General features: G+C 48.6%; 4 protein-coding genes across 4 annotated transcripts; 3 read left to right on the plus strand and 1 right to left on the minus strand.

The window, feature by feature from the left end:
- Nucleotides 1-1749: 1749 nt before the first annotated feature.
- Nucleotides 1750-4388, plus strand: EDB91DRAFT_1265399 (uncharacterized protein; the record flags this gene model as incomplete). Its single annotated transcript, XM_041324491.1, has 6 exons — nt 1750-2020; nt 2102-2624; nt 2673-3266; nt 3318-3664; nt 3715-4248; nt 4324-4388. The coding sequence occupies 6 exons, from the start codon at nt 1750-1752 to the stop codon at nt 4386-4388; spliced, it is 2334 nt and encodes a 777-aa protein (XP_041171019.1).
- A 283-nt stretch (nt 4389-4671) lies between these two features.
- Nucleotides 4672-7704, plus strand: EDB91DRAFT_1254627 (uncharacterized protein; the record flags this gene model as incomplete). Its single annotated transcript, XM_041323844.1, has 11 exons — nt 4672-4739; nt 4785-5045; nt 5103-5251; nt 5304-5378; nt 5430-5834; nt 5893-6336; nt 6392-6609; nt 6664-6853; nt 6906-6980; nt 7033-7064; nt 7135-7704. The coding sequence occupies 11 exons, from the start codon at nt 4672-4674 to the stop codon at nt 7702-7704; spliced, it is 2487 nt and encodes an 828-aa protein (XP_041171020.1).
- Nucleotides 7705-8313: 609 nt separating this feature from the next.
- Nucleotides 8314-8871, minus strand: EDB91DRAFT_1350655 (uncharacterized protein; the record flags this gene model as incomplete). The annotated part of the gene is made up of 2 exons (XM_041326083.1): nt 8654-8871; nt 8314-8580 (listed from the first exon to the last, which is right to left on the minus strand). Exons 1-2 carry the CDS (start codon nt 8762-8764, stop codon nt 8314-8316), a joined length of 378 nt encoding a protein of 125 aa, XP_041171021.1. The 5' UTR covers nt 8765-8871.
- An 895-nt stretch (nt 8872-9766) lies between these two features.
- On the plus strand, nt 9767-10831 carry EDB91DRAFT_1167458 (uncharacterized protein). The gene is made up of 4 exons (XM_041320053.1): nt 9767-9976; nt 10025-10075; nt 10133-10328; nt 10380-10831. The coding sequence occupies exons 1-4, from the start codon at nt 9854-9856 to the stop codon at nt 10523-10525; spliced, it is 516 nt and encodes a 171-aa protein (XP_041171022.1). The 5' UTR covers nt 9767-9853; the 3' UTR covers nt 10526-10831.
- Nucleotides 10832-12510: the final 1679 nt, after the last annotated feature.

Consider the following 12510-nt stretch of genomic DNA (forward strand, 5'->3'; position numbering starts at 1 on the left):
CAGACTCACCCGTCTGTCAAAACGAGCATCCCCGAACGCGGAACGCATCAACATATTTGCGCTGCCACCTTGGGCAAACACGAAGGAAACGTACCGCGGCCGCCTAACGATCTCGGACAAGCAAAGAGGAGGCAAGAAAGAAGCCGCCAAAGCGCACATACAAACCGCTCGTAATCTACGAACGGAGGACACGCACCTTCTCGTTTACTCAGACGGATCGAAACAATCAGTCAGAGAGGAGGAAAGAGCTGGAGCAGGATGGGCCGGCTATCACAGAGGAAGAGAAGTCTTCTGGGGTCAGGAAGGAATGGGTCCCAAAGCAGAGGTGTATGATGCAGAGATGGTAGCGCTCCTTCGAGCAATATCGCGAGCTATCAGCTTCGCGCAAAATTCCCAGGTGACCCATTTACATTTCTACGTCGATAACAACTCTGTGGTGCAGGCTGCATATGCAGCTGCACCCGGACCCTCACAATACATTGCATTACAGATCAGACGCTCGATCGAAGACTACCTAACCACATCCCCCCTCCATCATGTCCAAATTGCATGGATCCCAGGACATCACAACATCATCGGCAACGAACGTGCCGACGAGCTTGCAAAAGAAGCCACTGGACGTAACGACTCGTACCACTCGACCTATGCAAATGCGCGCCGAAGAAACAAGGAAGGGATCTTGCAGAAATGGACAGAGAGTTGGAATAGAGACGTGGCAGCACAGACTGGACGCTTCGCTCTCGCAAATCGACTCCCACCAACGCTCAAACCCCGCCAACATTTCACTCACACTCCTCGAGAAGTTTACGGCCGTCTTATACAATGCCGCACAGGACACGGATTCATGGGAGAATACTACGCTGCATTCGTTCCAACCGAACCCACCCTCTGCCCATGTGGAGAACCACGTCAAACACGAGAACATATCATACGTGACTGCCCACTATTTGCGCGACAACGCATCCATCTGCGTGAGGTATCACACAACATCATACTCAACGAAATTTTGGGTACGGAGAAGGGCATAAAGGCACTAGCGAAGTTTATTCAAGAATCCAGCGCATTAAAGAAGGTCGCACTGGAACGAGAAGGAGACTGGGAAGAAAGGAGAGGGACAGAAGCCTGAGTAAGGGCAAAGAAGGAAGTGACGAGGGAAGGAGGAGACGAGGAGAGATCAGAAGGAGGAGGAAGGAGAGAAAGTGTATCATATTATACTAAGCCTGGACACCAAACGAGCCCACACGCACACCAAAACTCATCAAACGCGGACCGCTTGGCTATTCGTACTATACCTACATCCCTCACCCTGTTACAACACTCCCCAGCACAGCCCTAACAGGGCACCGCGTCTTAACAGCTCACTTTGTTTGTTGCGGTATATAAATATAGAATTTCTCTCTCTCTCTCTCTCTTTCTGCACTCGGAGACGTTCGTTCGCAAATCCCAGGCTCTCCCACCTATGCTGATGATGAAGGACCACTCGGGGAATGGGAGCCAATCCCCGAGTCCTGGAATGATGATGAAACAATCGTGCACACCATCCGAGACTATGTTGACAATCCGTGAGTTCTAACTTTTGTAGCACACTCCTGCTGATGAAAAGGTAGCTGGAATTATCGTACACATAAGGACTCCCGTACATGGCGCAAATGTATAGAAAACCTGCATGCCAATTGGGCCCCACTTCTTCCCCAACTCATTGATCTGTTTCTCCTTTGGAAAGCTTCAAATTCAAGTGACAGGACATCAATGTCTCTGCATTCACCATCTGAATATGACTTTTTCATTCCGGTCGTGGACATATTCACACTCGACACCGAAGTCTCGATCTCACGCGATGCAGACTGCCTGTCTCCCACTGCAGCACTTATTCGTGCCGGATACCTGGGTCATGTGCCACATGCACCGTCCCTTGCATTTTCACTGCGTACATTAGAACACTTCCGACTGCTTCATGCCCGCAAGCCCTCTTTTAGTATTGAAGCATTCGCAAAAGTGCTGTGTGATTCATACCGGGTGCGTATATATCCCATCATTCGTACACTGATGCTGATGTATTACTAGATACCTTATTGACGACGCTATCGCACATCCTTGTCAGGGGCGTTTGATGCCTACCTAGCCATTCTCCGTGGTGTCGACAAGAAGATCAATGAAATTCTCGGACGTGACACTCCCAACTGGCGCATTCTCAATGCCTGCCCCCCTTGCACTTATGAATTGGAGGAAGAACCTACTCTCACCTTTGGACGTATGTATGTCCTTGATGGTGGGAACTCGGCCAAATGGATGGCAGAAGGTGCACGTAATCATGGTGACATGCGGGAGTATACTGAGAGTGACTACTTACTTCCCCGCACATATGTTGACAAGTTTGCCAATGAGGTGCAATCGCGAAATTTAGAAGCCCTGGACTCGCTGGAAGCTAACGACGATGATGAAGATACCGAAGCAGACCCAACAAGACGCAACATCGCATCAGACTGCAGCAAGAACTGGAAGGCTGCTGCGAGCGACGAAAAGAAGCGGATGTGGAGCATTTTCGATGAAACAGGCATCTTTGTCTCCGCCTGTCACCATAGCCTCCTTTTGTGGGTAGCAGATATGGTTCACAGTGGAGAACTGTGAGTTTTGCTATGATCCATCATCCATATGTTCTGACATATACATAGGGCCAAGTACCCCCTCGCAATTATATCTAAAGTTCTCGAGCTCCTCAGCGAGCGCTCTCTCGCAGCCTACGACATTGGCTGTGGGTTTGCCTCAACAATCCGCGCCAGAAGCCTCGGGAAGGCATTTGAGCAGCAAGGCTGCCGTATCTGTGTCGATGCGTTCCATGGATATGCACATAACTACACTTGCCAAACCAAGAATCATCCGAATGGCATTCAAGGTGCAGGCATTGAGGACTTTGGAGCCATTGAGCACTTCTTCAGTGCATCAAATGCACTCGCTCCTGTCATCCGCTATGCGACTGCCTACCGTCGTTCTGTCTTCCTCAACCTTTTCTTTAAGCAGTGGGATGACGATAAATATCTTAACCTCGCCACAATGATCTATCACAACTACAAGCAATCTATCAACATTATAGCATCAGAGTCTCTTGCCCTTGACGGTGCCAAAGCGTCGCTTGGAATCCAGGACGGTGATTTGGAGGCTTGGCATCAAGAAGAGATAGAGTATATTGCTTGTCTTGGCAAGGAGACCGAGTGGGACATTCACGCTATGACATATGTCGAGCTTCTTCAGAAGTTGAGGGACGCGCAGTAAGTCTTGTAGATTTGTTTTTTGTTATCTATGTTAATCTATCATTTCAGGACTTGCGCCAGCGATACTTCCTTGCAGTTTATATCTATGGTGCCGTCCAATTATCAATTCTTGCCCCCCTCACAGGATGTATCCTATTCCGCCAATGTATCAGCTACGAGAAAGGTTGAAACTCATCGTAGGTACCACGCTGAACGCCTCGACACACTTCAACGTGAAGTTGTTGCCTTGGAGGTCAAGATGGGTGTTGCTCACTGGTGGCAGCCAACCTCGCCAGAGTATCAAGAAACCATGAAATATATGGCAATGCACACCTATCAGCATGCCCTCGATAACCTCCAGCGCCTCGTAGTGCAACATCTATTCGAGTTGCAAAAGCTCAACATCTCTCAGACGGGTAAGTGTTTTGTTTGCTTTCAATGATCACCTACTGATGTGATTGTTTAGCCTACAAAATGTGCACGCATATCTCGAAGTCCCTCCAGACGCGTTGTCACGCCATTCAAACTGCCATCAAGAAATACAATGATGCAGCATCACAGCTACACCCACCGCGTCCGCCACTTGAATGGTCCAAGGTGTCTCACTATAGTTTTCTTGAGGAGTTCAATCTTCTCCATGAGATGCGACAAGACATCTGCGACAAGATGTGGGCAAGACCAGCGATTCGTGAGACATTGTGGCAATGGCTATGCATACAGCGTGCAAAGGAGGAGATTGAGAGGTGTAATGTTGAAGTCCGGCGCTTGCATATGTTTATTGTGGATGAGGACTGGCACTTCGCTCGTGTTCTTTCTTCACTTGAAGAATCGCCTTTATATTTTGCTGTTCAAGAATTCTGCAAACACCGGTGGTTGGTCAACTCCCAGCTCCTTGACCGCATTTTTCAGATTTACGCACTTTTGGGCTTTAGTGGGGTAGCCTCTCCAGGCTTAAGGAAGGGGCAAGTTGATCTTGATGTAGAGGGGGATGGTATGGACGGTATCCTTGCTGGCCATGAGCACCAGCACGAGCATGATGGTGATGATGAAACCATTGAGATGATTGATGACAAAGGTGATGACATGCAGGATATCGGGACTTTAGTAGAATACTTGTCGGATCTTGCACTTACCCGCTGAACCAATTTTACATGCAACATTTGAATCACTATGAATTGCATGAAACTAGGATGACTCGCATAGGTAGATTACAGTACTTAAATCGAGAAAGCACTGATACACAATGGTAATGAGCTACATATACGATTACAGTAGAGAAAGCACTGATACACGATGGAGATGAGTTGTGTGAAACACAGTGTGTATATGTAATCAACTCAACTTCCAGCAAGATCGTTGATCTGCCCTTCAGCCACATCTTTCTTGAATCTTTCTCTCCTCTCACCATCACTCAACCTTTTTCATGGGAAGCACTGGAAAGAACTATTGGGTTGTCTTAGGTGGACGGAAACCAGGTATTTCTTTCGAACGGTATGTTTTGTTGTCATGTAGCAAACACAGCTAATAATCTCGCAGACCATACACCCCTCAACTCCATGGCGGCCATTACTTTCCTATCGTCGTCCATTGTCGGAAGGATGAACATGCTCGGAAGCTAGACACACTTCAGACGCTCATGAAGGATATCAATGAAAGTACACCTCCAGCCAATGCTGCGCAGCTGTTTCTCAACTCAGATGTGGCCCAAGGAGTTCTTCGATGGGATATTCAGCGCCACGCTATTCATGGATTTTACGTTGTCATCTATGGATATGCGCCAGGCATCTACACCATGTGGTATGTACCGTATGATTTTAGATCTTCAAGTATCATGTTGATCAGTTATATATGTAGGGAAGACTGTCATTGCGCAGTAACAGGGTATAAGAATGCAAAGTTCAAGAAACTCACTACATTTGCTGAGGCCATGGCATGGATGATTCTGAAGGGCCAAATACTTGGACAGGAAGAACCGGTTGGCGCTGTGAGATCCGCTGTCTTAGGTACGTGTGGGCTAGTGCGTGTTTGTCTTCCTAATCAGAAAACTTCTCATAGAACCATCTGGAGCTAGCTCCAAACCCATCTCGATGTTACACGGTGCCAACCCTATGAAATCAGCCGTCTTACAACGTGAGTACCGCTACCGTGTGTTTGTCCTACTAATCATAGAATTTAACTTAGCCCAGTTCGTTATTGACTCTGAGTCAAGCTCAGATGGGCAATCATTGGCTTCAGCTGGTACTATCTTACCAGTCACACCTAAGGCCCTTCATACATGGAGAACAACGACTCCTGGATCAGCATCGCAGATTGTCGGCACCTCACCTCGTGTCCACCAATTCATTCGAGATCTTAATGGAATCCAAGGTGCATATTATCAAGCCCCTCCTCTTGATGATACTCCGCTCCCTTCTTTTGGCGATGTCGCTGATGGCTATCTGCAATCTCATGGTCACACTGCTCGTGCAATTCTTTGTATCGCACATGCAGTGGAAGTCTCTCAGTCTGGGGAGGATTTTGTTCGCGATATCTCTGGAAGGGGCCTTGCTATCACTGAAGCTCAATGGCTGTGGTTGCTCATAACTGGTGACAATACCTTCTGATTCATGTATTTCTACTTATCGCTCTATGTCATTGTTTGAAGTCACGTGGCTATACATGTTAACCGATGCTAATGCGAAATTCTCAGTATTTCTTCGCCTTAACCGATGTTTACTCGCTGTGTTCCGCACCATGAAAGCGAAAACCTGGCTTGGCCGCTATCATATGAAATTACAGAAACTCACTACTCAAAAGCCTCGGAATCCATGGCGCCACCACAGCAAAGGTCGCTACAAGCACACTGCCAGCGAAAAGGCTGCTTTGAAGGAAAAATGTCTAGCCCATCGCATTACATATGCCAATGCTCTCAAGGATGCCCGTGAGGTCGTGCAGGAGCAGGCAAAGCTACTGCATGAAAAGTTTGGCAGTCATAGCATTCAGTATTATCATGAAGAGCTCATGCAGCATGCTCGCATGGCTGCATCATCACGTAGTCCTTCAAGATGGAACGCATTTGTTCGGCATGAGGTGAAGCGGATGAATCAGGGTATGTGTGTCCTCACTTGTTGTTTTTTGTCGTGCTCAGTGTCTTGTACCTTTAGAACGTCCTCCTGGTTCTCCTTTCCTCAAAGCTTCTCATTGCGTGAAAGAACTTGCGGCACGTTGGAACAGCATGTCAAAAGACGAACAAGAGAAAGAGACTGCGGATGCTATCAAAGATCTTGAAGACCATCGCGAATCTAAGCAGCTTGCCCTACACAATGTGCCTCTGAACGCTTTTCAAGATGTTCGGAAAAGTCTCGAGTTACTTGACTGTGAAGTATGACGTTTGTCTTGAAAAATGTAACAACTAGTGGCTAACACCAAACAATAGATTCATGCTTTGAATGCACGTACAGGCCTTGAGGTTGTGCTACTCACTTCATGTTCAAATATTGACCACTTCAGCCAGCCGCATATCTTCGTCACTGAGCGTGCTGCTGACTTCTTTGATGCATGCTTGGGCTCTTCCATTGCGGATATTGCAGTACGTTTCGAGGCATTCTGCATAGCTGGGGTACAAGGTAAGCATTCAATCATATTCTTGTTGTATCACACTTAGTTCCGCACTGGCAGGTCTCGCCAAGTCTCACCTCCAAGAAGTCCTTGATCTCAAGAAATCTACCAGCGAGAATATTTTACGGAAGCTTTGTACATCTCTTTAACACTTTTGTTTGCTTTTAATCTGACTCGGCATATAGAGGCAGCAGCAGCCCCCACCAAGGTGTCGCACATGTATTACTAAAATTTCGACACCTACATTACCGCTAAATTCGGGATCATCATCGAGAACTGGCCACTGCAGAAGTTCTGCTGCCTGGGGGACATCAGCTCACGCTCTGAACTCACTGTTTTGAGCCTTGCATGGGAGTCGAATGCCACTCGCTTCCGCAAGCTGACAGACAGCGAGTTTAATGAGTGGAGTAACCAGCGTTTCCAGGCTGCAATGGATCAGGCAAGAGTAGAAAGAGATGCCGGGATGGAAGTAGATGGTGAAGGACAGGAGAACAGAATAGAAGGATCCGACAACGAGCCTCTGCTCAACTCCACTGATCACCTACCAGTCTCCACCTCCCTTCCTCGCCAGCAGCAAACATCAGCCGACAACGAGCCTCCGCTCGACTCCACTGATCGTCTACCAGTCTCTACCTCCCTTCCTCGCCAGCAGCAAACATCAGCTCACAGCGTGAATGTCGTTACGATGGCGAACGGAATTGGTGTCAACATACCAAAGAAGACTCGCAAGCCGCGCTGTGATAAAGGTCAGAAGCGTGGTCCTCGAACGAAAAAGCACTCAGGTCAATCAGAGGCTGATCCTGCTATGTCACAAGGGTCTCAATTCTCTGGTCCGTCCACACCATCTGGTATTGTGTAATGCTTCTCTGTAGCCTTGTGATAATCAATACTATGTTTTTACATCTATGTTCTTGCAATTTTTGAGAGCATTATGACAGTATGTTTATTCCTTAAGAATAGCCAAAAAAAAGAGTGAATTTTGACTTAATTCTGAGATGATAGTCGTGCTCGTCGTGGGCAATGACGAGCGCAAAGGTTCGGTAATGAGCCGACGCACAATTGCCTAATGAAGAAGGTTACTGTAGAGATACGACACTAGGTTCGTCACAGGTCACAGCCCTTGACGAATCGAATCTATTTGGTGTGACCGTCACATGGATTTTGGCGGGACGAAGCTAATTTGTGACATATGGAAAAAAAAACATAAGAAAAAACATAGGTTGTGCACTAATAGGACCAGAAATCATCATACATTGAATTTGCGATGTGTCTACACTTTCCACGCCCATACTCAACCTTCAGAACACTGTTCGAGCCACCTTCCACATCTTCAGCAGCAATGTCACCCACATCATAGACTTCGGAGTGGTTTGCACACGAAAGTCCACCATCTGCATTGATACGGCAGTCAGAACGGACGTGTTCACCCCTGGAAGCCATATGGTCAAGAAGTGCATCCATTGGCACGTCACTGGGATTCAACTCCGATAGCATTAGTGGCCTCGTCCTCTGACTCGGAGTCTGTTGCCTGGTCGACGCTGTCAGTCTTGTACTGAGCAGTAGCAATCCTCGCCCATCCAGCTAGATCGTTCTTCTGAACATCGCGTAAATATTGCAATGCCTCCCGACTTGTGAGACTCGCAAACGAGAGATTGAACTTCTCCCCGGCCTTACACTGGAGTCTCCAAGTCCACTCGTTACCATTCAGCGCTATGCAAGGTGAATCCATGACAAGCTGAAGCAAGTTGCTGCAATCACGAAGCAGCATGTCAGAATGACAGGCACTTGAAAATGGATCATAGACTCACCTGGCAGGCTTTAAGACCACGGAGTCTCCAAGTCCACTCATTACCATTCAGAGCTATGCGAGGCGAATCCATGACAAGCTGAAGCAAGTTGCTGCAATCACAAAGCAGCATGTCCGATGGTCACTGTTCACCCGCGGGCGAATCTATTTGGGTATGGTCACAGGTCGCATGGACATTCGAACCTGTGACACTGAGTGTGACGTAGTCACAGGCTGCACATGACGAACCTAGTGTCGTATCTCTACAGTACTTCTCGTGGCTGGTACCGTAGCGGACACTGCCGAAAGCTTATGTTACCACGTTAGAGATATTCAGCATTATTCGACTAATTACTGGCAGTGTAAGGGATTGATGAAATGCTAGCTAATTGGTTTGCCCTTCCCAGGGTCGTATGGCAACCTATTTAGGTAAGGATTATGTGAGGTCGAGGTGATCAACCAATCGATAATTCAACCCGGCCCAATATTGCGATCATGTTTGGGCGCACGTATGTTTGCTTCCGTCACACACGCGGCAACTGCCTGTCCACACTGTGTCCCATCCACCATCCTCACCGTCCCTTTTGCACATAGTGACCGCTTTGGACTCAGAAATCTCAGTAAACATACTCGATGAATCCTCAGAAGAAGAAGAAGCACTTCGGGTTTCTAGACCGAAGCCGCTCAAATCCTCATTTGCCAGAGAGCGGACCCAGTGAAATCGAGGTGATTAACATTCCACTTACATTTTCTGGTTATGTGTAATGATGTCGTTCTAGACGTCCTCTCTCCCGCCTTCACAGCATGAATCTCGCAAAAGGTTCTCGGTACCCAAGTTCTTACGCAAGCATCGTCCTGCTTCAAGCGCTCAAAAATCGCCACACCCTGAACCCGCAGCTGCAAGTCCCAGCGCACAAGATGTCCTACCCTCTCAGACAACTCAGGTATGTTCAATCTCAACTCTGTGCATTCCCCGTGTGCAATGATGCTGCTGCAGGATCCTTCACCACTCATCGCTCCCACTCCCGAAGCAACTCCTGACCAGGCTTCTGATTTAGCGATTCAGGTACGTTCTCACGACGTAGTGAACTATCTTATCCATCCCTTTCGATAACCTACTGAGGTCTATCATCAGGCCGAACCACCACCTGACCCGAAGCTTGTAGTGACAACGCTCGCGGATGCCGAAGCAGGTTTCAAAGACGTCACACGTGTCTCAGAAATGGTTCAAAATATAGCTTCAGCATCCAACAACCTGCAGTCCGTTCCCGATACGATGGACACATTCTCCGCGATTCTTAGACCTTTGAAGGCATTCAACTCAATCGCTAACGGGCTTGCAGATGTACGCGCGTCTATCTCTATCTTGTACGTGACTGACATTCGTGCGTAGCTGCATCCCTACGCAAAGGTCGCATTAAGCATATTCACCTGCGCATCCAAGGCAAGCTCCATTTTATATTCTTACATTCGCAGGTTCTCAAGAATGTCTGGGCGACAGATAATTCTTGATCAGGCAGACCGCGATGCTGCTGTTTCTCATTTGCTCTCAAAAATCTCTGAAGTCTACACTTTCATCGCGGAAGACGAGGCGTTGGCCAAGATCCAATCTATGCTAGCGATATATGGAAAAATAGCGCGTCAGACGCTGGAGTGCGCCGATTTCATCACCCATTACTCTGAGACAAAGAGCGCATGTGAGTCCATCTCACTACTTCGTCGACTGAGACTCAATAGCCTTTGCGCAGGGAAAAGACTTGGCAAGCACATCGCAAGTGAAACGGATGCTACGATTAAGAGCTACAACGAGGCTCTTGACGGTCTTATGCAACAATTTCGGGACCGAGCGGTTCGTGACGTCGTTGTAATCGTCCACCGCATGGGTAAGAGTTGACTTTCAGGTCCTGTCGAGCCTTAACTGACATTCCGCGACCCTTAACATAGCCGAGAGTTTGGACCTCATCGGCACGGATCGTGCAGCGGGTGCCGGAGTCAACCCGTCTAAATTTTGTCTGTCCAATACTCGGCAAGAGCTTCTGACGGAGATCAAGAGTTGGATCAGCAGTGCCGATGAGGGTGCTCCACGCGTCTTATGGCTCTCTGGCACAGCAGGGAAGGGTAAATCTGCCATCGCACATACCATAGCCAACTGGTACACTGAGCATGGTGGTCTTGGTTCATGCTTCTGCTTCGATCGCACGCAGCGAGCGGATCGCCGCGAGGATAAAATATTCACGACCATCGCAAGCGACTTAGCGGACTGCAATCCTATCATGCGGCGAGCCTTGGCGCAAGCCCTTCATGATAACAACGGGCTCAAACATACCGCAGACATCACAAGACAATGGCGTGAATTAGTCGTAGGACCAACAAGCAAAGCCACGGAAGCCATCGCTGCACCTGTCCTGATCATCATCGAGGCTTTGGACGAGAGTGGTGAAGCTAATTCCCGGGAGCAGATTCTTCGTCTGCTTGCTGGCAAGCTGAACGCTTCCACCTCACAATTGACTGAACTCCCGGCAAATTTCCGTATTCTTGTCACTTCCCGTCCGCTGGAAGACATTCACAAGACTCTGCGCGCCGCTCCACATATTCGTCACATCTCACTAGATGACGTCTCGTCTGCATCCACGGAACATGACATCCAGCTGTACATCTCCAACAAGCTGGAAGATTTACGCAACGTGTTCGACGATTCGCACTTCAAGACACTCGCTCTGAAATCTGATGGCATGTTTGAATGGGCTCGTCTTATATGCGAGTATATCAAGGGTATGAACAGAGTCGGCATGGATCCAAAGGGTCGGTTCGATGCTGTGGTTGCTGGAACATCGGCAAAAGGAACACGTCTATTGGATGATATGTATGGACTAATCTTAGCAGAATCCATGCCAGAGGACGAGCACGACGAAGGGATGCCGATATTTCACTCTGTGATGGGGCAAATCCTGGCATCGTTGGAACCGCTTCCCGTGCCTGCGTTAACCGCTATGCGACTGCATTTTCCCCAAGGGACTCGCAATTACAAGGTGGACCGGGTCATCGGCCCACTGGGCTCGCTTTTGACCGGGACTATGGATTCTCAGACTCCCATTCGTCCCCTCCACGCATCCTTCTACGACTTCCTCACAGACAAATCACGGAGCCACGCCTTCTTCATTGATGTATCGTCCGTTCAGAACGGCCTTGCCTTTTCCTCGCTTCGGGTCATGGAACGCGGACTTCATTTCAACATCTGCTCATTGGAGAGTTCTTACCTACCCAATTCTGCCGTCCCTGACTTGGAGAAACAAGTCAAAGATTCCATTACGGTTGAGCTATCATATGCGTGTCGATTCTGGGGGACACACGTGGGCGCTGCGTCCCTGAAACCCTCGCTCGCTCAGGAAATTGAAGCTTTCTTCGACGGAGAGCGCCTCCTTTGGTGGTTGGAAGCATTATCTCTGATGAAAAGCCTTGGCGGTTCGGGGGTGGGGTGCCTCACATCTGTCGCAGACTGGTTCACGGTGCGTGGCTCGAACTCATTCTCGAGACCAATAGATTCTTACAAGTAGTGGGATGGTCGTAGGGTCTTGCCAACCATACTCATATCCGTGACGCTGCCAGGGACACTCTGCGCTTCGTTCGAACATTCGCATCCACCATTCTGCACAGCACTCCACATTTATACCTGTCTGCCCTGCCGTTCGCCCCAACCCAATCGAGAATATTTCAAAAGTTCGCCACAAAGTTCCCTTGCACCCCCCGCATTGTTGCTGGCCATGTTGCAAAGTGGCCTCAGCTGGAAAAGATACTCCGCGGGCAATCCCTAGTCAACTCGATTGCAATGTCGCGAGACGGAAAATGCATTGTCTGTGGTTCAGAGGACGGAACTATCCA

The sequence above is a fragment of the Suillus paluster genome, assembly GCF_016628075.1.
Source record: "Suillus paluster strain FC165 chromosome Unknown EDB91scaffold_113, whole genome shotgun sequence".
Taxonomy (NCBI): domain Eukaryota; kingdom Fungi; phylum Basidiomycota; class Agaricomycetes; order Boletales; family Suillaceae; genus Suillus; species Suillus paluster.